Below are 26,243 nucleotides of genomic sequence, written 5' to 3' on the forward strand. Positions count from 1 at the left end.
ATGAAGACTTGAATTTCGTTCTTGTAGTTTTGCATCTGATTTGCTCCATGCTGCAGTCTTTAATCCACCAGCACAATACTGAAGTGTCTATTCTGTAGGAGTCACCATTATTGACTGTCCCCTTTTACCTTCTTCCTTTTGGGAAGGACATCTAGAGAAATTGAAAGAACCTAAGTGTAAACCTCAGTCGTTTACTCTTGTCTAACAAATTATTCCAGAATTTAGTAGCTTAAAAGAACAATAAGCATTTGTTATCTCACAGAGTCTCTGTGGGTCTGCAGGCTGGGAGCTGCTTGGCTGGGTGGTTCTGCCTCAGGGTGTCTCATGAGGTGCAACGCAGACATCAGCCTGGGCTGCAGTCTTCTGATGGCGTGATCAAGGCTGGAGGATGTCCTTCCAAGGGGACTCACACACAAGCCTGGCGCATTGGTGCTGGTTGTTGGCAGGAGGCCTCAGTTCTCTGCCATGTGGACTCAGTAGGGTTGCTGGAGTATCCTCGGGACATGGCAGCTGGTGTTCCTCGGAGTGAGTGATCCAGAGAGTGGGAGGCAAAAGCTGGAATATCGTTTATGACCACACAAGGTGTAGGTATTGGGAGCTGGGGATGGTCAGAAGCCATGCAGGTGGCTGGCCACTGTAGTCTGCCATGTTCCCCGTCACCCTGAGCTTTCCCACTTGCACGTGCACTTCTGGCCCTCCAGGGTCTCAGCATGTAGCATCAGCTGGATGTCTAGAATCCCATCATCTAAATCAGGTCTGGCTATTATTACTTTTATTTCACAAAATCTTGCTGTTTTACAACCATTGCTACCTATAAAGTCATTTTTTCCTCTACTTTGCTGGACACTGGGCATCTAATAAGTATTGATTAAGTGTCTCTCTGTGTGAGGCACAGAGCTAGGAGTATGGAAAGAATGATAAGGCAGGATGTTGAGCATCATGGACCTCACAGTCCAAAGGGTGAAAGGGATGCATAAATGATTATCACACAACTTACTTTAGGATCCTGAATTGGGGAGTGAATAACTCTGTCCCGATGAGCTAGAGGAACCCCCATACATGAGATGCTGTTTATACCAGTCCTCCCTAGAAGAGATAGCATGAGCAAAATCTGCTTCTTTCTCGTGGATGTGAACAGGCTACTCTTAGCCTCCCACTCTTTCTGCATCACATTCTCTCACATAGAGAACGTACCCTATTTTCTACTGCCATGGACTTAACTACCAACTTAATAGGCCTGTTTTCCAAATCCATTGCTTACTGAGTAAAATCAGAAGCTTTCACATTTCAGATCTTTTACCATGTGGCCTCAATCTACATTTAAAGCTTGATCTCTGACTTCAGCATTTTAATCCATGCCATTCCCTTGCTTGCTCTTCCATGTGTTTTCCCATGCCCCAACCTTGCCTAACATCTCCTCCTCTTTCAGAGTCTTTTCCTTGAAATCATTCTAGGAGTACGTAGGACACCCACGCTCTGTTGTGGGAAATTGGCACTTACGTAGGCTACTTTGTGAATTAAATCTTGACTTATTGCATGTCTGGTGATGGGCAGTTAGTTGGCAAGCACCCTGACATGAGGGGCTTGTGCAGTCTTTCTTGTTTACACCTGAGCCCGGCACTCTAGTTTGTCTCTGTATTCCTGCTTTTTAACTATTTGATGGTGGCAATGGGTGATATGACATATAATATTAGAGGAGGAGCATCATGAGATTCTGTTCACTGTGTTGCTGAGACTTAATATCATGCAGTTAGGTGTGTGGCAGATTTTAACTGCATCCAAGGGACCATCCAGATCTTTTTCACTGGAAATTCATCTAATATTAAATGAAATCAGCTGGCAGTTAGCTGGTGCAGGGACTACCACTGTGCTAGAATTTGGCCTCCGTTCTTAGAATGAACAGCCAATTGGAGCAGAGAATATTGGGAGGAGAAGGTATCACAATGGCTTTTGGTTGGTTTAGCGTCTTAGGAAGAGGGTTCCATGGCTGGCACAGCTATCAGGGGTGGCAAAGGAAGGCAGAGAGGGGTAGACATCTCCATCTCCATTCGAACTGAAGCTTTCATTATTGAACACGGGAGCAGCTTCAATAAAAATAAATCAAACTGATAGTAACTTCTTGAAAGGGGCAAACCATTTACATTTATTTTAATTTTCATGATAAAAGACATAAAAGTTATACGGCAACATGCCTTGATTATTTATGTGGGACCATGAAACCCAGGGTCTGCTTCCTGTGCAGCTGCAGGCATTGCCATTACAAGCTGATGGTGACACCATGCTTAGACGAGCTTTTAGGAGAACAGCGAAGCGGGAAGCCAGTCCCCTCTTTGCTACTTGGAAAAGAAATGGCTACATGGGGAAACAACACTATTTTTACAGTAGTCATTAAAGTTTCTTTTGCAGCAGATTATTTTCCTTCCTGGGAAAAACATCATTTCGCTGACAAATTGCCAAAATCCACACAGTGCAGTGAAATGGCCTTGCTGAGTTGGCTTCTCCAAGCAGGCGGCAGATGCTTCTTAAGGGCTCAATATGTACTCAGAACTGTGCCCCATTTGGTGTTGGGACACACAGTGTGTTCTCTAGGTTTTCTTTTAAAAGAAAAAAAAAAATCTGTAAAATAAAAGTAGTCTGAATTGCACATGGTAATTAAAAAAATTTTTGAAGCTTGGAAAAGTAAGAGGAAGAAGAATAAAATGTCTTGTATTTCTATCATGCAAATACAACTAACTTTTTTTTGTATATTTCTTCCAAAAATTTTAATATATAGATTCTGCTCATAATTTAAGTAAAATATGATATTGAGGTTTTATTCAACTTGTCATAATCCATTTCTTAAAATCCTGTTCCACGTTTTTATAATCTTTGTAACTGCATAATATGGCTACAGAATACTTAATTGAGAAGACACAACAAAATCATTTTCTTACAATAGACATTTAGGTTACTGCCTTGCTATTAATAATTAATATTATAATGTGTTTAATTAAAATTAATAATAAGCCCTGATATGAACACTTGTGTGCACAGGTTTTTATTTATTTATTTTCTTTCTGAATTTGAGATTATCTTTAGGGCAGTCAGCAGTTATTGCTCTGTCCAAATCCTCTTTACCTGGCCAGGTACTGTGGAGGCTGACTGCTGGTGGCCCATAGCCTCACCCTCCTCAGAGAACTGCCCGTTGTGTCCTGGAGGTGTGTTTGGGAAACGGGCCATTTTGGTGAAGGATATGGAAGGCATGCTCAGTGGAGAATGGTTGAGATAGCTGGACGTGTTTAGCCCGTAAAAAGGGAGACTTGGAGTTTCAGCATGTGGCAGAAAGATGAGACATACTGTAGCTGTAATTATAAAGAGAAGAGTTAGGATCAAAGGCTTTAGACTAAGAAAGGAAAACAGTTATTTCAATTTGAGATGTGCATGCTAATATTTGAAACTATCCAAAACTAGAATGGGCTTCTTTGTGGGGCATTGAATTAATTCCTTGTCATTGGAAGGAAGAGAATTCAATTAGAGTACTAGAGAGTATTCAATTAGAGTATTAGAGAAACTTTGAGTTATAGAGGCCTCTTCCAACAGTCTTTTAATTCCTTGATCCTTCAAGTGTTTGTGTCAGTGCTATCAGTATTCTCTTTTATGTTTCAACACTGACCTCAACATTCATTTCTTCTTGTGCTTGTGAGTTACAAGACTCATAAAGAGTTTCTCTAGAGGAAGAGGAGGAAGGTTTAGAAAAACAATGGCATGAACTGAAAATGGTTGAGGAGAAGATAACATCCTCAGTTAGGAAGATATCCCTGGAAGTTGACATCACCAGTTAAAGATGGTGTTTTCTCATGAGACCATTGATCCTCTGTAAGGATCACTGTACTGCATTTTTTAAAAATAATGACAAAGATGTGTTGGAGTGCATCATCCCTCTTTGTCTAAGACTGTTCAGCACTCCCACTCCGAGAGTGGGAGTGACAAGCATTTTTAAAGCAGGTGGAGGATTAAGGTGCAGCTGTAGCCACAAAACAAAGTCAGAAATGACCGACCAGGTGACATATTGTGTTACTTTTTGTCCCATAAATTTACAATTCCATTCAAGTGTGATTTGATCGGCTTGGATGAGGCACTTTACCTCTGGTTCCCCAAAAGTATTATCAACACCTATGAAGTGGGTGTGATTATCAATTTGCCAGAGTTGTACCCAATGTGGGAACAAGTAAGATTTCTTTTTTTAAACACTTGTGAGAGTGTCTGTTTCACTCTTGTCATTTACCTAGTTCTCCATAAGCTTACTTGGTGTTTATGCTAATTCGCTTAGATTGTGTTATTTTTGTTTTAATGCTTTTAAGAAGTTTCTGATATTTCTTTCTTCTCTCTCAGACTCACTCCTTTGTTTCCACGGATATCTCTTCCTGACCTTCAGACCTCTGAGCATTATTTTTCTTCTCCTAACTGACAGAGGTCATGTCAGTATTCCTGTTAATAAAATATCATGTCTGTAGGAAGTCCTAATTTGAACTTTAGTAGAAAATGACTATATTACAGCATGTTGTTTTTAATGGCCCAGGTCCTTTGAAACCATCCTGAAATTCATTCACTCTTAATTCTGAAAAAAAAATGAGTGATTATTTGAAGAAATTGTAAGGCATCTGACATTCTAATACTGTTAGTCTAGGGAATATGACTGATTTATTTTCTTTAAGAACTTTGCCTAATCATTAATTAAGGCTTACTTACCAACACATCTGCTTGGCATTTCATTTTTCATGTGCTGCCACAGTTAGAAAAGTATTCTTCTCTTCTGAAGCCTTAAGAGATCTTCCAGCACCGTGCTTATTGGTGCTCACTTTAGTTTTGGAATTAGCAACAGTCCACAAAGTGTTTGCTACAAAAGGTGTAATGTTGATAGGGTGAATAGAAAAAAGTTAAGTATCTAAAAAAATCTGTGGGAAATGGAATTTTGCAATGTTTTGGGAGGAACATAATTGGTAATCGATTTTCCGTATGTGTTTGAGGTTTCTAGCTTTCCTAGGCCAATTCTCTTTTGTTCATTGTTATGTTATGATATCATGATCTATTATTAGAATAAAATTTATCTTGCTCTACCTATTCACTTCATTCAATCCTTCACTTATTAAACATCTACTGGGTTTTGATGTTGGGCCTCAGGCCTCGAATACAAGATGCAGAGAATACAGCCCCTGACTTCTGGGAACAGGTTCTTATTTAGACTCTGCAGAGCCCACAGGAATATTGTTGAGGCTTTGAAAATGCACGTCTTTCACATGGTAGTATCCCAGGTAAATAATTGTGTTCATGCCAGGAATAAAGTTGCAGACAAACTATTCCCTTGGCTATCCCTGGTGAACTACTGCTAATTCAGTGGACACTGTGATCGTCGCTGTTGGCTTCTTCACCTTCTTCTGAAGCTGGTGGGTTTCCACGAAGTGTGGAGCTACCTACTTCAAGTGTGGCTCGCCAAGGACAGCATGCAAACAAATAAATGCTTTTCAGTTCTCCACAGTTCTTCAGTGGACCTTCCTTCTCCTTCATACCCATTTTATTTTATTTTATTTTTTTGCCCTCATACCTGAGAGTGAAAGGTTTAAACATACTTTGCAGAGTGGAATAGTTTCAAAGAATATATTGTATAGTAAATAGTTTTAATGAACTGAGGGTAACTGTAATATCATTTCACAGAAGAGATCCATCCTACTGCTGTTTAATTAAAATCTTTCTGCTGATGGAAAGTTCTCTCTCTGGTGTTTTCTTTAATGCATTCATGATGCATCTGTCTGGGATCCCTTGCTAGAGATATCTTTCATTATAATCCACTTATCTAAGTTTGTAATTAAACATCTAAATGTAAAATTTCCAGTGGTAAATGCCAGGATACCCGGTGAAATTTTCTTCTTTCTTTGAGAGGAATCACTCTTTGAAAATTTTGATTTTGTGTTTTGGCCAGTGTATCATTTTAAAAGTATTTGTGTGTATACACACATTTTACTAGTGTGATATAGTAATGAAGATGAAGAGTGGATTTTTTAATTTAGTATCATTAATTTTTGCCTGTTTCTGTAAAACGGGAAGTAGGTAGTATTGATTGAATGAATGTATTGCCATTTTTTTTTTTTTTTTCATTTAAGGTATACACTTTAATTTTAAACTATTTTGAGAATATTACTATGTAAAATGAAAGTTAAAACACTGGAGTAGAATAATGATGAATGAGTCTGTGCTTCCCCATAAATAACATGCATCCTGTCTCTGCACCAACAAAAACTGGACCTGGTGGGTCACAGTCAACGACGAGGCAGCCCGATGTTTCAGATCAACGGAGGCACTTCAGGGTTATCTTCAAAGTCTGGGTCTTCATCACCGGGTATAATTTTGGGTTCAGATACCAATCTTTTGTGTGTGTGTTTTTTCTCTTGAACGATGTTAGTCACATCAGGAAATGAATGCTTGCTAGGATCCACTTCTAGTTTTTCAATGCGTTTGCTTCTTGAGCTTGTATTGCCATTTTTAAAGGTAGAAAAATGGTAAATGAAATACACTTCAAGATAACTGTCTTCAGGCTTTGTTGATCTATTTAAAACATACAGACACACATACACACCACACACACACACAACCTTAAAGAAGTTAGTGGAAAGGATAATATAATCTATTTTCCATTGGCCAAACATGTTCTTGTAACTTTCCTCGGAATTTATGCAATAAAAAAAGAATCTGAAAATATCTTTTGCATTTCAACTTAATTTGGAGTGTTCTCTTTCAGATAGCATTCCATTCTTTTGGGTAGAAGAGATAACACAGAATGAAGGTAAATTCTATCGAATCTCCTGGGCAACTTATTAATGGTCAGTGTCTAGCCATAATAAATGAAAACTTATAAAAGATAATAGAAGAGACTGCTAAAAAATTGTATGAGCTAATAAACATGTTATTATTTTCATGTCAACTGCGGATATATTTTTCAATAAGTTTCTTTGCAACAGTAGATGCATAATTAATCAAGAGAACGCAAAGCTCTATTTACAGTTTAACCAGATAATTCTCCTGACATTAAATATTTAGAATCTTACATTGAAGAAAATATTAATGAGTAATTAAGTATTTTTTTTAATTTTAAAGGTTAACAGCATTTGAGAAGAGAATGTTTTCTTGTTAACACATTCTGGTTATTCTGAATTCTTATAAAGCTCTTTAGATTACTGTTAAATATAAGCCCACATGAAATCACTCTGCCTCTCTACATCATTCGTGTGTGTGTGTGTGTGTGTGTGTGTGTGTGTGTAGTTTTGGTAAAAAGAGGTTATCTGACTCTTTCCTGCACCTTCAAGCAGAAAGGACTGTAGACTAAGATCATTAGGTATCTATTTTTTTTTTTTCTGAAAATATCTACAGAAAGTGATTGGGTCAATTTTATTGCTGTTTCTAGAAGTTAAGGTTTTCAAATGGAATGCATTTTCTTTTTATAATTAACCAAAGCTCCTCAAAACAGGATATTATATAGGTTCTATTTTTTTCTTTAGTGATTGCTTTTTTTTTTTCTCTTCTTTTTGATGAGGCGGGGATGGGTCTCACTGTTTTGCTCATGCTGGTCACAAACTCCAGGGCTCTAACGATCCTTTTGCCTCAGCCTCCTGAGTAACTGGGATTACAGGTGCATGCCACCACACCAGGCTTTATGTTATGTTTTTTCATATTATTTCTATTAAACAATTTAACTTACATTTTTTCTACTTTTTAAAAAGAGAGCCTCTCACTTGAGGATTTTTAAAGTATAAACCATGTATAACTTTCTCTATTTTTCTGATCTTTTGGGGGTGGTGGAGTGGGATGTTTGTAACTTATTTATAAGAGGGAGAAATGTTTTTTTTATTTCCCATACAGTGGCATACGTACTAAATTAACTTTACAAAGTGCAAAGCAGAGAATTCAGAGACTTAAACCAAGAGAAGTTTCTGTAGTTATTAGAAGTTTACTATGAGCCTGTGCAAAACTTCATTTAAATGCTATTTAAGAGATAACCTACTGCTGTTCTCAATTTAAATACTTTCTACTTTTCTGTAAACTGAATAAATTATAGTGGCCATTAAAGTTAAAATGCCAAAAACACATTTTAGTCAATGTGGTTTTTTTTTTACCCTAAATGCAAAGATTAGGAACCTGACAACGACTTTTATTGAAGCAGAACAGCATTCGGTAGTGACAGTAGCTACCCTTGAATGATAACGCAAAGAAGGTCCTAAGATGAGAAGTAGGAAGTCACACATTTTAGAAACCATTCTTTTTGAGTGAATTTTGCTTTCCTTGATTCCGTAATTTTATTCCTTTCCCACAAGAGGCATATCATTTGGTATGTGGGAGCCATTTTGTGCTTTAAAAAGTAAATAGTAAATTGTCCCTTGTAAAACACTTGGAAATATATTCTTTATAAAATGGACATCAGCACCTTCAGCTGTATCTTACATCATAGCAGATACTGATAGTTCTGAGTGTTGAATTAAGACCCCATTACCTTCGCGTTTGGATTTACTACCTATGTTCCCAGCGTTAAGATTATAGAAATGATTTTTCAAATGTTTTGAAATAGTCTAATTTTTCAGGTTGATGGGCCTTTCTACCCATTTCCTCCCATTGTATGCTAAAGCTTCTTCATTAAAAGTATGGCCCAACATCAAGAAAACTTAACTAGAAAAAAAATTTTTTTAAGTTGACTCAGTAATCCTTGCATTTGTTTAGCAAATCTTTATCAAACATCTGTTTTCCAGGCAATAGACTAGGCACTGGGCATGTCACCGTAAACAAGATAAAGCGCTTAGCTGCTACTAGAGGACATGAAAATAAACAAATGAGCCAATAGATATACACTGAATTGTTGGATATTGACCTTTTGTAAGTGTTACAAACAAAAAACAACAAACAAATGTGAAGGGGACAGGGGGATCTCACCTGTGCAGAAGAGAGGGTCTGGGAAGGCCTTTGAGCAGGGTGAAGTGAGAAGCAAGCCACGTGGACAGGAAGAACAGCAGTGCAAGGTCCCCCGGGAATGTGCGTCTTCCAGGAACAAGAAAGAGGCCTGCATGTCTGGGGCAGAGGAGTGAGTGGAGGATGATAAGAAAGAGGAAGGAGAAGGGGCAAAATCCAACCAGCAGAAGTTTTTATATTTTATTCTGTGATCAGAAGCCACTAGGAAATGTCGAGGAGGAAAATATATTTTTTTCCATCCTAAAGATTACTCTGGATTTTCTGCAGAGCATGCATAGGACGAGACCAAGAGTAGAAGCAGGACAAGCAGATAGGAGGCTGTTAGAGCAGCTCAGGTGAGAAATGATGTGGTTTGCACTAGAAAGGTCGTGGCTTGAAACCAGGTAGCTTGTCAACCAGTTTTGCGCATGGATTGATTTTCAGATGTGACAGAGAGAAAGGATTTCAGGAAGACTGCTGGGCTTCTGGCCTGGTGAAGTGGGATGCCACTGTTAGGATGGGGTCGCTGAGGGGAGATCTGGGCCGTGGGCTCTGCAGGGGGATGAAGAGCTCTGTTCCATGTGTTACATGTGGGTGCCGATCAGACAGGGCGTGGAGAGGTCCGGGGGTAAGTTGGATGTATGTGTTCAGGGGAGAGATCAGGGCTGGAGATAAGCAAATGGCTACAGAAAAATGGGAATCATAAAGTATGTTACCGTGTTTCCCCGAAAATAAGACAAGGTCTTATATTTATTTTTCCTCAAGAAGACACCCTAGGGCTTATTTTCAGGGGATGAGTTATTTTTTTAAGTACGGTACAACAATCTACATTTATTCAAATATAGTTAAATCATTTTCTTCTGGAACATCATTATAACTCTCCAAACCCTGAATTCCACCCTGAATTTCTTGCAACTCTATTTCCTTTAGAACCATTGGCCCCGATCTGTCATGTCGAGCAATAGAGCTCTCATGGGGCAGATGAGAAGGGCTGCTCGTCTTCTCTGCTGCTCCCGGGAGGAAATGCATGGGTTGTGCAGATACGCTGCGTAGCCACGCCCATCACTAGGGCTTATTTTCAGGGTAGGACTTATATTGCGCAAATGCTTAGAAATCCTGCTAGGGCTTATTTTATGGGTAGGTCTTATTTTCGGGGAAATACGGTACTTAAAACTGTGGGATTACATAGCTTCATCTGGACAGTGAAACAGTACTAGAAAAAGAAAAAAGAAGGAGTCTGAAGACAGAGTCAGAGCTACACCAATGTGGAGTCAACATGAGAAGGGCACAGGAAATGGAGGCTGGGAAGAAGTGGCCAGTGAGAAATAAAACAAAATGACCAGAGGCTGATGTGTCCATCCCAAGTGAAGAAAGTGATGAAGAAGGAGAGAGCAGGGGAAGATTTGAGCAACAGCTGGGAACACTAGGGAGTAAGGGGGAGGTGATTTCTTAGAAGTGATGACAAGGTGGGTCTAACACTGTACGAATGTGTCTGTGATACCTTCCGAATCAGGGAGGGCTTGGCAACTGCAGAGAAGGAAGCTGCATAAATATGTTCTTACTTTAGACTGTCAAATGAACAGATTCGTTCTCATTGGGGGAGCTGAGGCAGTTTACCAGCATAATTACTACTTTTCTCTGGTAAGCGGCCTCAGATCCCCTAATGAGATCAAGCCTGTCCATATAATTGACTTCTATGTAATTGCCATCATAAATGAAACACCCCTTTCTTCACTGGAATGACACTTATGAAAAGTGACAAGAGATGCAGATACTGTGTTTTTCTTTGAGTGAGACTTGTGTTGCCTGAAGAAGCCAATATGGGGAACAAACCAACCTCGCCTTCGTGGAAACAGGACTGTCTGTATCCAGGTTCAGCAGGGTGCTAGAGGAACGCCTAGCTCACGCGGCTCACACAAACACACACAGATGTTTATAAATAGACCCGCTGCACCTAGTGACATCAATATTGTGGGACTTAGAGTAGCTTTTTGCTCATGTAGCAGAAAGCACATAAACATGGCTTAGAAACAAAGTGGTTTATTTTTATCACAAAACAGAAAGTTCGGAAGTTGACAATCTAGACAGTTGCTGCAGCTCTGTGATGGTGTCTCTGAGTCTCAGGTTTCCTCTGTGTCCCCACACCCCGTCCTTAGTGAGTGGCATTCACCCTCATGGTTTCAGATGGATCTGGCACTTCCAGCTATGGTATTTATGCCAATGAGGTCAATGGCAAGAGGTCACACTTTCTTTCTGGGGGGTTTGTATTTTTATTGGATAAGGGAAATTTCCACACTCCTGACGCTTCTGCCTACAAACCATTGGCCAGAATCGTGTCATATGGCTGCTCTAGCTGCAAGGGGATTTGTGATTTTTCTTTCTTTTTAAAAAATCAGGGCAATGTGGACATCATAAAAAAAAATAGCATTTCTAGAAGTCAGGAAGAATCTAGCAATATCATAGCTACCAAATTGTAGTTTTGAAGGTTTCACAAAACCTATTTCAACCCCTCTTTCTATCTGTTGGGTCCTGTGGCAAAAGTTTGTTAAAATTTTTTTAATAAAATTTTAACAAAAGGTCGGTAAAATATTTGTGAGGACTTCTGGCACAATTTTCTGTCGCTTCACTACACGATGCAAAGCTACTGCAATTATTAATACAGCAAACCAAAAACCATGTGAGTGTATATTTTTACTTCACGTGTTCACACACCATGTGCTGACATTTGACACAATTTAGAATTCGTCAGTTTCCTGCAGAAAAAGGTAAAGCTGGGGTCTGCAGAGGGAGGTGCGTAGTGGAAGAGGCTGGTGATTCAAAGGCCCGATAAAGTTATGAAACTTCGTGTCATCTCGAGGCCAGAGGTTACTTTCTCATAAAATAGAGATGATAATACCTATTTTCTCCTTCACAGGGTCAGTGTGAATCTTTAATGGGGCTTTTGGTACAGAGAGCTTTTAGCTCTTCAGAAATACGGCACCAAGTCACAAGATTGGGAGGCTGAAAAATCATCTTCCATTCCTTGCTGCAGGGCAGGATTGCATTCCAACCCTTCCTTAAATATTGTTGGAGTAGGGTTTTTCTGACTTTTGGGAGAACAATGACAAGAGTAACAATGACAACCCTTCGGTGAGCTGTCAGGATACAGGGGCAGGCACTCATCTATGCACTTCTCACCCATTATTTTGTTCCACTCTTAGCCCCTAAGGGTTACTGAATCACTGTCCTCTTCCTTTTGTAGATGAGGACCCTCAGGCTCTAAAGTCAGTAACCTACTAGGGTTCACAGAATGCTGTAATAAGCAGATGGGCTTGTGGCATCAGGACTGTTTTGTGACCACGTTTTGACACTTGCTGAGGTGACGATGGAATACTGATGTAACATCCTCAGTGATCAGTGTCTTTTACATCCGAAAACTGGGAATATTTGCTCATTGTGAGGATTAAGCGAAATGATATGCTATAAATTGCTTTGTACAGGATGCTGAAAGAACCCACATAAGATTGTAAAGAATCTACACTTCCCAGGATATGAAAAATGGGTCGTGTTGATCAAGTTACAATGCTCATCTCTCTTGTTTCAGAGAAAGACCACTGAGGTCACTTGCAAACAATTTACTTCCTTTGTGACCTTGGCTTGTCACCGAATGCTCCATGCCTCAGTTTCCTCATCTTTAAAGTGGGGCATGATATGAACAACTACTTTATAAGGCTGCAGTGAGCATTAAATGAAGTACTTGTCAATATTTCGTGTATAGTAGCATATAGTAAACAGATTACGGAAGACGAAACGGAATGCAGACTGTTGCAATAAGACATCATTATTAGCCCATTGACCGCCCATCGTTACTGCGCCATTGTCTCCGTGGGGTTACCGTGAGATGGCACCATGAGGACGCGCATCATAGCAGTTGCCTTTTCTCCCACTCATTGCTGTTCCTTCAGGCTGAAAGCAAATTGGAACGATTTTTATTTTATTTTTTAAGTTTTGTACCTTTTAAATATTCAAGGGCTTCAACAAGAATGCATTTAAGAGAAAATGAAATGCATATGAAGTGTAAGGCACATTTTTCATTGTTTGAATGGCCTTTCAATGATTAGAAAACTGAGGCTAAAAGGAGAAACTGTGTTTTTTATTTCTCTCAGTATTCATCAGTTTAGAGCTCACCTTGCAAATACATTTTGGATGCTGAGATATATAGTAAATAAGAGGATTTGGAAACTCAACGACCTTCACGATATAAATTATTCATACCATCGTGGGTAGCACATGTTGCCTGCATAATATATTTTTTTATCGTAGTTATAGCACTTTCATTTGTGTTATACAAACAGAGGAGTGGAATCTCTAATTGTTTCTTGTCCTCTCATTTTGTTTATAATGAACTCTTGGGTGGCTTCCCAAGTTATAGATACAAGAATGACTCCCAGTATCTAACAAGGCATAATTTAGTGAGTTTCAGGCATTTGGGGGAAAGAGAGGCAGCATGGAGAAGAGAAAGACAAACCTGTGTTCAGATTCCATCCTGTACTTTTCATGAGAGTCTCATTTTATGTACTGAGTAAAGTGTGCAGTGTGACTGATGGCGGAAGCTTCATCAAAGCCAGTTTCCTATTCTCTGCCATCAAATTTCTTAGAAAAAACAAAATAATGAGTTATAAAGGTTATAGGTAATGCAAATACCAAAAATGTGTGGAATTGTTATTTTAGGAGTAAGATTGCTAAGGCATTCTAAATTGAGATGCTTTCGATCATTCTCTAAGGTCTGTATTCCAGATTGTTTTTGATCAAGATCAGTGTTAGGTTTCTTACTGGCTCTTTGCCTTGTTAGTCAGTGAGAGCCATGAGATATGGTGACCACAGGAGTCCAGTAGGTTCTCCAAGCCATTTTGAGTGTTGCATCCTAGCTTAGGTAAGCACAGAAGGAGACTTAAAGGCATGAGGTCACTTTGCAGAGTCAATAGGTGGCTTTAAATGCTGAGGGTGCCTTACAGGAGCAACTGTAGGCACATTCATAGGAACCTTTGCTAAGACAATATCAGCGTGGTGATTGCAATTAATTGTTGTTGCAATTAAGATATAAAGATTGATGTGAAATTAAAAGTATGTATGAACCCTTGGCTAATCATTCTGCCTCATGTATGGTCTGTTTGGAACTCATAATCCCTTTACATTTCTTTTTGGCTTCCCACTTCTAGCCATTTGGAGTAGAGCAAATATGCTTTTGGTCTTCCTTTTCTTTTTACATTTCAATGACTTGAATATGTTTTTAGATATGCTGCATGCTTGTCTCCCACTAGTGTGGATGCGCAAAATCATCTCCTGCATCCTAGTGATTTTGTGTCATGGAAAAGAGTGGTCTCAGTAGAAAACTGGTCCTGTTAGCTATTACCTTACTAACTTCAGAAATAATAGCTTAGGATTAACTACCCTACAATATAATGATGACTTAAAAGTCATCATTATATTGTAGGGTAGTTAATCCTAAGCTATTATTTCTTCTAACACACAATTGACTTAGACCCATTGTTATATAGAAGGCTGTCTCGTTTGCTCCAAGTGGTATATTTTTCAACTAATTTGCTTCGTAGGAAGTTATTTTGCTTTGGAGGAACTTTCACCAGAAAGTTATATTGTTTTATGTGGACATTATGTAGATATTTTTCAACTGCCATAATGGAATAATTGATAATAAGGTCTTTTGTAAAATGTCCGGACTAAAGACTTTGTATTGAATCTATATAATGCAGAACTAGTCACCCATTTGTGTGTGAGTGTGTGTGTGTGTGTGTGTGTATGTAGAAAATAATAGCCTGGCTTCAGTCCCCTTTCAGCAGAAGTGTAGTGACCATCCATTGAGAGAAAAAAAATGAGACAGACTTTAAAGTATCATGATACAATTGTTAGTCCATTTCCTGTTGTATTATATCATAAAGTATGTGAACTTGGCATTGTCAATGTGAGATATCCATAGTTTAATGTGTGTGTATATGTATGTGTGCACAGAAGTGTCTCATTTAACGGGCCTTAATTCACATCATAAGCAGATACCAACATCCATGGGAGCATGAGAGTGGGAGTTGAAGTTTCAGCGCTTCTAGCTAGAAGAGGGGCATCTTCCTACAAAAACCCACACCTGACCCCGTGGGCTTGTTTACTCAGCAGAGTAGTCACTGGGAAACACATATGCCGGTGGCTGCAGTCTGTCCCTGTGCACCCTGCATGGTGGAGCTCTTCCGCAGCTCTCACTCTGACTGTGGCTCCATCTCCTCACCTGGAGAATGAGAGGAGGGTGCAGAGTGTGCTTTGTGCTGGAGATGTGTGTGTCTGTGAATCTGCACACGTGCACATGGGCTAGAGTGGGCCCGTATGTATGCACAGCCAGATCTGCTGTCCAGTGGGGTTCTGAGAAAGGACTCATGGCCAGAACAATTCAGGTTCTATCATAGTATAGTAACTTAAAAATATTTTTACGTGAGAAGGGGCTACCTCTGTCTGCTTCACACGAAAATATCTTATGAGCTAGTAATGGCCTTAGAATAAACTCTAATTTAGTTTCCATGTTGCACAACCTTTTAGCAAAAGCACAGTTGTGGTAAATCCTATTCTTGGATGGTTGCTCCAAGGAAATGTGGCCAGTTCAGTTCTCTAGGCAAGAGGTTTTATAATTGTGTGTAGTATTGCCCCAAGGGTTCCATGGAATTATTTAACAGGCTGCTCTTGGAGAGAAACACTCAAGCAATTTGAGCCTTACCCTATTTCAGCTAGAGCACTCCACTGTTAGTCTTCTCACTATTGGTGTGCAATGTAGAAGTTTGGAGAAAAGTTTTGGGTTGATTTTCAAAGTATTTTCTTCGTCCTTAGATTAAGGCAGGCCATAGGAGAGCTAGGTATGAAACTTCATTGCTTGACTCCTTGTCGAATAACTTTTACTGATTTGTACTTTGCCACTGTATCCTTGGGGCATTCTAGAAGTACCATGAGACTCTGCTGCAGACAATTTGCTGTTGTCTGTTTTATTTTATGAAGTACCATGTTCATTGCTCAGCACATCATCTGTATTTATGAGGACTCCTGGGCTAAATTCCATCAGTGCTTGAGAGCAGGGCAACAGCTTCTCCTGGAAAAGAAAAAAAAAAAAAAAAGAAGGTATAATTTAATCTTATGCACATGGGGATTACAGTAGCTATTTCTTTTCTTTGGCCATTAGGAAGCTCATAGTCAGATTTACCATCCACCTTTAGCAATTTTGTGGGTATATATTTAGGGGCAATAACTTCTACCCTTGAGATTCTTTTCACTGTTCCATACTTTTACCCCCTTGGAACTACATCTTTTATATTTTTCATAATAAATATATTGTAGCGAGTTATTTCAGATATCTTTCATTCCAGGAAGAATTTTCTTATTATCTTTTTGGAAAATGTACCTGGATATCTGGTGGGCACAACAGACTTAATTTATTCTAAAGTAAATTCTTTTTGTCTTCCTTTTCAAACATGCCATCTCCCTGTTTCCCATCATTGGTAAAGGGGGCTTATCAGTTCAGGCATCTGAGCTTGCATTCTTGATGTCATTTTCATCTTCTTCCCTTACATAGCACATCTAACTGGTAACCAAATCCTTTTAATCTTGCCTCTGCATCACTCTCAAATCTCCCGTGATCCTTTCAGTCACCAATACTTGCCTAGGCAACTATTTCACTTGCTTCCTAACTGGCCTCAATTTCTCTAGCATCATCTATTAGTAAACCATTATGCACACTGATCCCAGTTTTTTAAGTCTTTTACTCCTCTGTGATTCTTATTGTTACTATTTACAGTGAAGTATTTACACGAGAAGCCCAAATCCCCTATATGACGTTCAAAGTTCTTCATAATTTAGCCCCCAATTTATGTATTAAATCTCATCTCCATCCATTCCTCCCTCCCCTTTCTGTCCTTCACAGCAATCACTGGTCCCCAAACACAAAATGCATTTCAACGCCTCGTTGGTCTCTCTGCCTGAAATGCCCTTCTTGACTCCTTACAGTCCTTATATTCCCCCAAGGCTCCTCTCCAATATTATCCTGTGTGAGGTTTTCCTCTCTTTTTTCTTAGGACTAAGGAACTAATTGCCTTGCCCTCAATCTTTCCTTCCCACTTTCTTAATATCACTATTAGAGCATTCCATGCCCTATTTTGGACTTTGTTATGTGTGTGTATCTCTTTCCCCAAATCATAAGCTCCTCAAGGAATTTGGCTGAGTAGAAGGGAGGCAATATACCAGGCATCTGCCACTCTGCTTTTAAAAATAAGAGTAAACTGACTGAGGGACTTTGACATCTGTAGAATTGATGATGCCTTCAGTGGGTAAGGATTGAAAATGTGGCTAATTAACTGCTGACCTGCAAATGTTAAAATTATATGTACTATCTTCATGGTAATGGAAAATGGTCAATACCATCATAAAAAAGGTTCTAGCAGTCAAAGTGAGTTTTTATCATTTTTGTACAGAAGAAACTTACCTGATTTTCTTCTTCTTCTTCTTTTTTTTTTTTCTTTTAGGTGTAGGCAAGTTAAAAGGCTGAAAAATCTGAAGAATGTTTCCAAAGAGTACTCTTGCTGTCACTTGCTGGGTATGGAGGAGCATGAGGAAGCTATTTCTATTGCTGTCTCTTTTGCTGCCCCATGCAGCTCATTTGGAAGGCAAAAAGGATAATCAGTTCACCTGGAAACCAGGTAGGAATGCCCTGGCTGTTCCTTTGTCCCGTTTTCATTAATGAGAAGAATATTCTTTATCTCCTTGTTCTTATTTGTGGAGTAGTGGGAAACATCTAGAGAGGAAAAATAGGCTGTCTTTATTATGCAGTGTACATGTGATTCTCACTCTTGCATAATTGTCTCTCCCATCCGTGATGCTTGTTATCCTCCTGAATTTTCATGTTGTTGTCAATTAAAGTTATGATTTCCATAGTTACATCTACTTGTCCTTTGTCAAATATTTCACCACTGTGCAGCACACTTGTAGCAAAAATGACATCTGAATTTAGCTTGTATCCTCAGGCTAAGAATGCTTTGGACCCGTTTTGTATGTCTCTTTCTTTCAGGGTTCAAAATACTTAGCTATATGCAGCATAGATCTTGTGTATCTAGGTTTGGGGGCATGAAAAATTATCCTAAGCACTTTGCTCATTAGTTGTGACTAAGAAGTTGCCTTAATGTATTTTGAGACCCTTAGTTACCTCATATGCGATCCCTTTATGTATAAGAGTAATTTGAGCTGAGGTTTGGCGGCTTATGTATAACATACGTTCCTCTCTAAATACTTCCTTAATTTGGCTGTGGAAAAGATCTGTTAAATTTACTTTCAAAGTCTAATAATTTATTAACTTAAATTATGAACCTTGAACATCTTGGCTCTTTGTATCACTGATGCTTTTCTTTGCTCTGGATTTTAATTTTCTTAAAGTTTCAGAATCAGATCATTTAAAATATTTATTACTGTTTCAAGAGTCCTTTCTTGCAAATACAGATAACTTATGCACTTAATATCTTGGAGTTGGAAAATGTGATGTTGTAGAAGATCTATGGTCCTCAAAGAGTTTTCATTTTGGTCTCATCATCTGTAAATTAAATAGACTGCAAACGTATTGTGTCACCATGGAAATATGTACAAAAGCGATATTTGTAATATTTAAATGACTGCAAAAATGAAAGTGAATTATGCTCTAAAGTATATTAAGTGAAAAAACCCAGCACCATTAGAGATACAGTCTGGAGGAAATTTAATTGCATTAAAGCCCCTATAAATTAATTTAATTGTGAGCTCCAATATCACATAAGGGATTTGCATTTTTTTTCCTCACAGTAGTTTTAAGAAGCTTTGGAGATAGTCCTGAAAGTGAATGTTTCATTTCTGCGTTGCGGTTATTTTGTTTTCATCACAAAAGACAAACATTTTATCAAGTCAAAATAAGCACATTTTTATGACTATCCTCTTGTCTAGCGTTCCCCCTTAAAATGCAATTAATATGGCAAGTAGCAAAATTGAAGCACAGTGAGATGTATTAGGAAAATGGGCTTATTTTGAAGTGAACTTATAAATAAGAATGCTTTTCTAAAAATAGGTCATTGGGACAAGATGGTGAGAACCAACTCTGTAGTTGTAAAAGTGAGAATCCTTTTCATCATGTATATCCCATGGTTTAAAATGAGCATTAAATCACTACTCTCATTTCCCCTGGTATTCATTGCTTCGTTCCCTCTTTACAATGCCTTTGAAAAGGTAATAATATACATTTTTCCCATTTAGTTTTGCTATTAAACCAAACTACTTGTATATGACCTATACTTTGAAAGTAGAAAAAAATTTAAAGGCACAAAATTAAAAGCAGAAGTCCAGATGTATTTCACTTTCCAATCCCTGTTGTATCCTTCAGAAATTTTTCTTGTACATATAAGAGCACCTTTATACTTATTTGCGTACATAAATCACACACAGTACACATACATATCCACATATAATTATGGTTATTAATTAGGTTTTGCAAAGAAAGAAATGGCACATGCAAAGTAGGTAATTGAGAGTTTAATAAAAGGACTATTTACGAAAGTGGGCAAATGGGAGCAGGGCTTAGGGACAGCAGCAAGGGACTGTGCCAGTGCCTCTGGGTGAAATCAGTTGGGAGTCTTCACAGCTCCTAGGCTGGTAGGACCCAGGAGAAAGACTGGTTCCTGGAGTGGGAAAGACAACTTGATGCATAGGATGCATGATAGATGCAGTGACCTTTAGAGGGATACAACTGCCAGCAGTGAAAAATAGGAAGGGGGCCAGGGGAATGAAAGGCCCCACCCTACTTCCCTTCTGTCCTCAGGTCTCCTGCCAGGGCTCCCATTGGGTAAATCCAACCCAAAGCCACAAGGCAAGGGAGTGCATTGTTATATCAAGACAGGTGAACTTCTTGGGCAGTAAGCAGGTTGGAGAATGATGGATCTGAAAATATTTACTTTATTCCTATATGCACGTATGTATATATACACACACACATGTTTCCTATAGGTGGAATCATACTCTGCATTCTTTTTTGCAGCTCGCTCTTATCATATAATGATGTCTTGATGAATATTACATTTTAGTGAACATAGGTCAACTGCATGTTTTAATGATGGCATAGTATTCTTTTGTACTTTTATTCAATAATTTATTTAACTAGTCCCCCATTGCTTTATCTTTTCTTCCCCTATTGCTTGGCATTTCAGCGGTTTCTAGTTTTTTTGTTTTGTTTTGTTTTGTTTTTTTTGCTATTATAAATAATGCTGGCATGAATGCAACATTATTTTAAAGGTAAGCAACAGATCGATTTGAGGATCATATCCCTTGAGGCAACTCTGGGCCATCACCTTCAAAGACAACCTCAACATCTTAGATCTGTTTATTTATGGATGAGTTTATTACGTTTTATTTTTTTAACCATATTGCAGTTGAAATGAGCTGTATTTTGAGAGTGTGTTATTAAATCCAGTGATTCAGGTCCACCTTAATCTGGAATTTGAACAGATTTCCATGGAGACCCGGAGAACTATACTTTATTTTAGAAACCCAGAAACCATTCTGTAGGTTTAGATTGTAGTTGCCAATCACTGAAGCTCTTTTGCTGGTCTCTATTGCTTTCCCCCCTGATTCAGTAAGTTACATGTTTGTCAACCTCTTGTGAAGCAGAAGCATTTCCAGGTGAGTCCTGGCATTGGAAAAACAATGGATTGAAAGATAATAAGTGAACGACATATTAAGTTTCTAAGGATTTCTGCACAGAGAGAGTGTCTGGTGAATGGGGTAGTTGATCTGGCAAGGCTGTTGAATGCCTGTCATTGTGATAAGATCCTCCAGTCTATATTTAGGGTCAGGCAGTCTGTCATCTACGCCAAGAAAGACGGACCTGTCGGCAAGGTTACGAGATAAGGAATAGTGTTGTTTGTTGTTCAGAGTTTAAATATGTGGCCGTTCATGCCTGTCTGTTTTGTAGAGGTGAACAGATCATGATCTCTGACACCGCAGTAATTAGTGGGAATCTCTTAAAAAATTCCTCAGTTTTGGTTTTAAGAGGTTCACTCATTCTAATGAGGCTCACTGAGTTCTTCCTCTGTGCCAGGCATGGTGACAAGCCTGTGAGGTACATTGTTTGAGAATAAAGCAGGCAAATCCTCGGTCCTCCTAGAGAGGCAAATAAACATGAACAGTAGTTAGACGGAGAGTATGTTACATGGTGGCCCATGCTGGGGAGGAGAGACATGGCCAGGGAGAGGGATATACACTGGTAGGGTGAGACTAGAAGTTTAAGGAGCTTGTTCACAGGATGCCTCATTGAGGAAGTACATTTGAGTAAAGACCTGAAGAAAGGAAGGGCGCCAGCCATGGGGATATTGAGGTAAAGAACATTCCAGGTAAGGGGAACAGGAAGGGCAAAGGGCCTGAGGCAGGAGTGTGTGGGGCATGCTTGAGGACCAGAGTGGGGACTAGCATGTGGAACAGAGTGAACATGGGAAGGAGATAGGAGGGAGGTCAGAGAGGCAACATGGCTCACACCAGGTATGTCCTCATAGGTTGAAATAAGATTTTGGCATTTACTCCATGTGAGTTTGGATACCACTGGCACTTTTGGAGAGAGACATGATCTGACTTTCTTTTCAACAAGGTTTGAAGAGGACCCTTGCAGATGGCCAGTTGAGAAGAGCATGGCAGGGAGGCCAGTTAGAAGGCTCCTGCAGAAATAAAGAGGAGGGTGATGACAATAGCTTGAATCAAGGTCATGGCAGGGAAGGTGGGAGAAGGGGTTGAGTTGTGGATGTATTTAAGAGTGACCTTGCCCTGCAGTGGATATTTGGCAATGTCTGGAGACATTTATCGTTGTCACAGTAGGGGGTGCTACTGCAATCTGTTGGGTAGAAGCCAGTGATGCTACTAAATATCCTAAAATGCACAGGATAGCTCCCTACAACAAAAAATTATCAAGTCCCCAAATGTCAGTAGTGCCTAGATTGAGAAACCCTGATGTCAGGTAAAGCCATCAGGATTTCCTGATATGAGGTGGGAGGGAAAGAGACACAAGGAGATGCTGACTTAGCCCTGAGCAGATGGAAGAGGAACTGCCATCATTTAAGATGGGCTGACTGTCAGGAAGCTGGGATAGAGGGAGTGTTAGGAGGTCAGTATTGGGCACGCTAAATTTTCGATCCTGATAGGAATTCATGTGGAAGTGTTGTTGAAAAAGTTGGACACATGGGATCTGAATTCAGGAGAGAGATTTCTGCTAGAGATATAAATTTGGGAGCCACTACCAAGGAGGTAGAATTTACATAGGTAGCCTTAGAGATCAAGAGGTGGGCTTGAAATTTGCGATCCTGAATATGTAGAGGATACAATTCTAATATACTTCCTTTTGTGAGCCAAATGACATTTTAAAAAATTATTGTGATAAACTACACATAACATAAACTTTGCCATTTTATCCATTTTAAAGGATGCAATTTAGTGATATTGAGTACACCATAGTGTGGTAGAGCCATCATCACTATCTAGTTCTGGAACATATTTTAGCACCCTCAAATTACATTTTGCAAAAGAGGTTATAAAAAGATTGGAAAACAAGTTTTGTTTTGAATAATAAGGCATGAAAGAAAAAAAAAACCTTCATGTTTGTTTCTTCATAACAGGCTTTTTTAATAGCCTTAAGTCATCCTAAGAGATCACTGTAGCATGGTAGAAAGAGCTAAAGCTTTGGACACAGGTAGACCTACATTCAAATCCTTCATGCCTAAGGGTACGAAGTTATTTATCCTTATTTTTGAGCCTTATATATTCATCTGAAAATAAAGCTAATAATACACGTGTTTTGAGAATTAAGTTACACAATATATTGAAATGCCTAATGTGTAGTGGCTACTCAATAACTCTTCGCTACTATTTCTATCATTATTATATAATAATTTCATGTTTAAAATATTTATTTTTGCTTTTATGTTATATGATTTTTGTTTGTTTGTTTGTTTGTTTTCAGACAGAGTCTTGCTCTTTTGCCAGGGCTAGAGTGCAGTGGCATCATCAGAGCTCACTGCAACCTCCAACTCTTGGTCTCAAGCGATCCTGCTGCCTCAGCCTCCACGCCTGGCTAATTTTTTCTATTTTTAGTGGAGATGGGATCTTGCTCTTGCTGAAGCTGGTCTCAAACTCCTGACCTCAAGTGATCCTGTCGCCTTGGCCTCCCAGAGTGCTAAGATCATAGGCATGAGCCACTAGAACCTGGCCTCAATTTTTTTTATACTTTTCTTCCTTAGAAGAAAGGAAAGATGGGGAGAATGTTTGACAGCTATATGAACTTTATTAATAAATGGTCATAAATTATTTTACTGACTTTTTAGGTCTATAACTTTCTTTCTATATGCCAGACTCTTGGAAAGTTTCAATTTCAGTAGCTCCTGCTCGATGAATAGAAAGAGTGAGAATAATGATCTATGTTCTAAGAACTAAGTAGATAAGTTGGAATTAATCTTTCAGGAAAAAAGAGATTATGAAAATTGCATTGCATAAGGAATAAAGTATCTTACATATGTTAATATTTAATTGTAGCTTAAATAATAATGTTTCCAGTATTGAAAGTACCTTAAGGAAAAATTGCATTATATTTATTATACATATATATTAAAGTTTAAGAATTTTAGAGAAAATAAAATTTTCCTAGGAAAGAACTATTTTTTAAAATATGTGCTAGAAGTCCACAAACTATTTCTTCTGGGAATTTGATTATATTGAACTCATTTTAATTACTTCTATGGATATTAGTTTATCTAAGAGGCATGTGTGTAATATACTCTCAATAGTGTTAAATCTGTGATATCAAAGAGTATAGACATATATGGCATGGGGATCACTACTAAAATTTTAATTATTTTTTCTTAGAGACCACAAGCACTAATTTTATAATGCTCCCAATAAGTCAGAGAAAAATCTGTGTTACCTAAATAACACAAAATAAATTACTCTGCTATTGTTTTTTCTAAATTGTCCTAAAATGTAGGCTTATAAGGACAGGGTACTTTGCTGGTTCTTTCACTGAATATATTCCAAATACCTAGAACATAAATAACTTTTGCATGATATTAATATATCCCCAGCACATTAAGTAAAATGTGGGAGAGGGGTGCTGTCTTTGGGTGTGTTTGTGTGTGTGCACATGTGTTTAGGGGGATTGAGAAGTGAGAAGATGAAAAAGTATGACCCATGTTATTCTAGAGCTTGATGTATATGTTGAGAGAATATAAAATGACTGAAAACCAAAGTCAAACAAATAAGTAAGGGATTCATATTTTCATGTTGCTTGGTCATGGTACTATTGCTGATCCTTGTTGGAAAGATATTGAACTCATTTTTTAAGAGACAGAATAGGTACACAGTTAAAAATTTAAATATTATTCCAGTCCTTATGATGAGATATTATAGTTTGATTACACCTCCCAGTTTGATTCTACTGAGGCAACCAGTTTTAAGTCTTTTTGCTGTTTATTATAAATATTCACCTTCATATTTCTGAGTAATATGCTCATATGCTCATTGTGGATATTTTCTTGATTTATATATATATATTAGTTTCTATTGAGTTTCTGTTATGTTAGTTGAGGATTTATCTCTCATCTGTTTGCCCCTCCTCTTCTAAAGAATTTTAAACGTCTTGCTCTATTGTGTTATAGCTTCCAGTGTTGTTACTGAGAAGTTTGATGTTATTCTGATCTCATCAATTTGCATGACTCCCAAGCCTTCCAGAGTATAAATTGCATAGTTGTATAAATTGCAAGCATGAATTGGGATTTTGTTGCTGTTACTATACTATTCTGTAGGCACCTAATCTTCAGCTTCCTTTACATTGCCAAGTGGCTAAGAGCACCTTTGTCTGCTCTTCATATTGCAAAATTTGTCTCTTGTCTTCTTCACTTCTACCTCTTATCTTATTGTTCTCTTGTCTTTTTACACCTCTTATTGAGTTATATCTTTTAATGGCTTTGCTATCATTTCAGTAGAGTATTAGGAGGGAGTGAAAATATATACACACTAATGGGAAATCTTCTCCTTTACTTTTTTTAATCACTTCTACCAGATGGTATTTTTTTTTTTTTGTATGTGTGGAATAGAATAGCATGTTGACGTGGGTTCATTTTGTGGTGATTGATTCAGTTATTTTCTTTGAGAACATGCTACAAAATCCATCCATAATACAATTATAATAAAATCTGTCCATAATAAACTTATGGCCACCACACTTTGCCTGCTTTAAAACTTTAAAAACCCTGATGCAAATGTTCATTGGCTATAAATGATTGGGGGTTGAATTGAGCTACTAGATTGGCCATTGAGGTATGGGAAAGATTTCTGTCTGGTGATTAGAATATCGACGGAGAAATTCCTCTATGGCACCTGGATTATCTGCCTTCACTTTTTTCTTCCATGGTTGGATTTTGATATGTAACTTAAGTTTGAATTATAATTAACCAGGAAATATAGGTCTCTATGCAAAGAAGTAAGACAGTTAAAGTTCAAAACAAGTCAGAACTATGCAAGTGGGATTGAAACATGAATTGAAGACTAAATGACAGTATTATGAATTCATAAAGCAACCTGAAAAGTTTACCTTGTAAACATCCTTATGGTCATGACTTTAGGTGCTATTATAAAGCACAGTCAATCTTGATTGGAATCAATTTTTTAAAAAAAATACACCTTCCCATGGGTTCCTTATGGGTTTATTCTTTTCATTCAGTTATTTTGATATTTCAACAAAGTTCCCAAAACTTCATAGCTACAGATGACATCTGTTCTATAGACATTAGTGCCACAGATGATATCTGAGAGTCAAAACAGAAATAGTTCAAAAGGTATATACATTTAACACCACTCACATTTACTTTCTTTCAATAATATGTACTATTAAAGCTTATTTTCTTAGCAAACCTATAAATATGAGTTAGCCATCTCATCCTTTTGTTTCTTTTCTTTTAGAGTTACTATGGGAAAAACTGTGGATCTTGTAGAAAATCTGTGATATTATTGCCCCCTTACATTGATAATCCCCCCCCCCCAAATGCATAGTTTTATCTTCCAATAGTAGATTTGATTCATGAATACACTTGACAGCAAAAGTAACACAATAGATGGTAAGAATAACATATGGAATTTTTTTTTGTACAGTTTTCCCTCTGGGTTAATAATTTTTTCATTGAATGCAGCTGCTCAAAGATTTCTATTGCTAA

At 38.2% G+C, this 26,243-nt stretch overlaps 1 protein-coding gene across 1 annotated transcript in view; it reads left to right on the plus strand.

Moving 5' to 3' along the window:
- The window catches only part of THSD7B (thrombospondin type 1 domain containing 7B), an 852,814-nt gene that overhangs the window by 100,820 nt on the left and 725,751 nt on the right, over nucleotides 1-26,243 (plus strand). The window contains exon 2 of the mRNA XM_076005495.1: nucleotides 17,514-17,687. Within this exon, the coding sequence (XP_075861610.1) occupies nucleotides 17,549-17,687 (139 nt within the window). The 5' untranslated portion in view covers nucleotides 17,514-17,548. The remainder of the gene's footprint in view (nucleotides 1-17,513; nucleotides 17,688-26,243) is intronic.

Source organism: Microcebus murinus, chromosome 8 (genome assembly GCF_040939455.1).
Source record: "Microcebus murinus isolate Inina chromosome 8, M.murinus_Inina_mat1.0, whole genome shotgun sequence".
NCBI lineage: Eukaryota > Metazoa > Chordata > Mammalia > Primates > Cheirogaleidae > Microcebus > Microcebus murinus.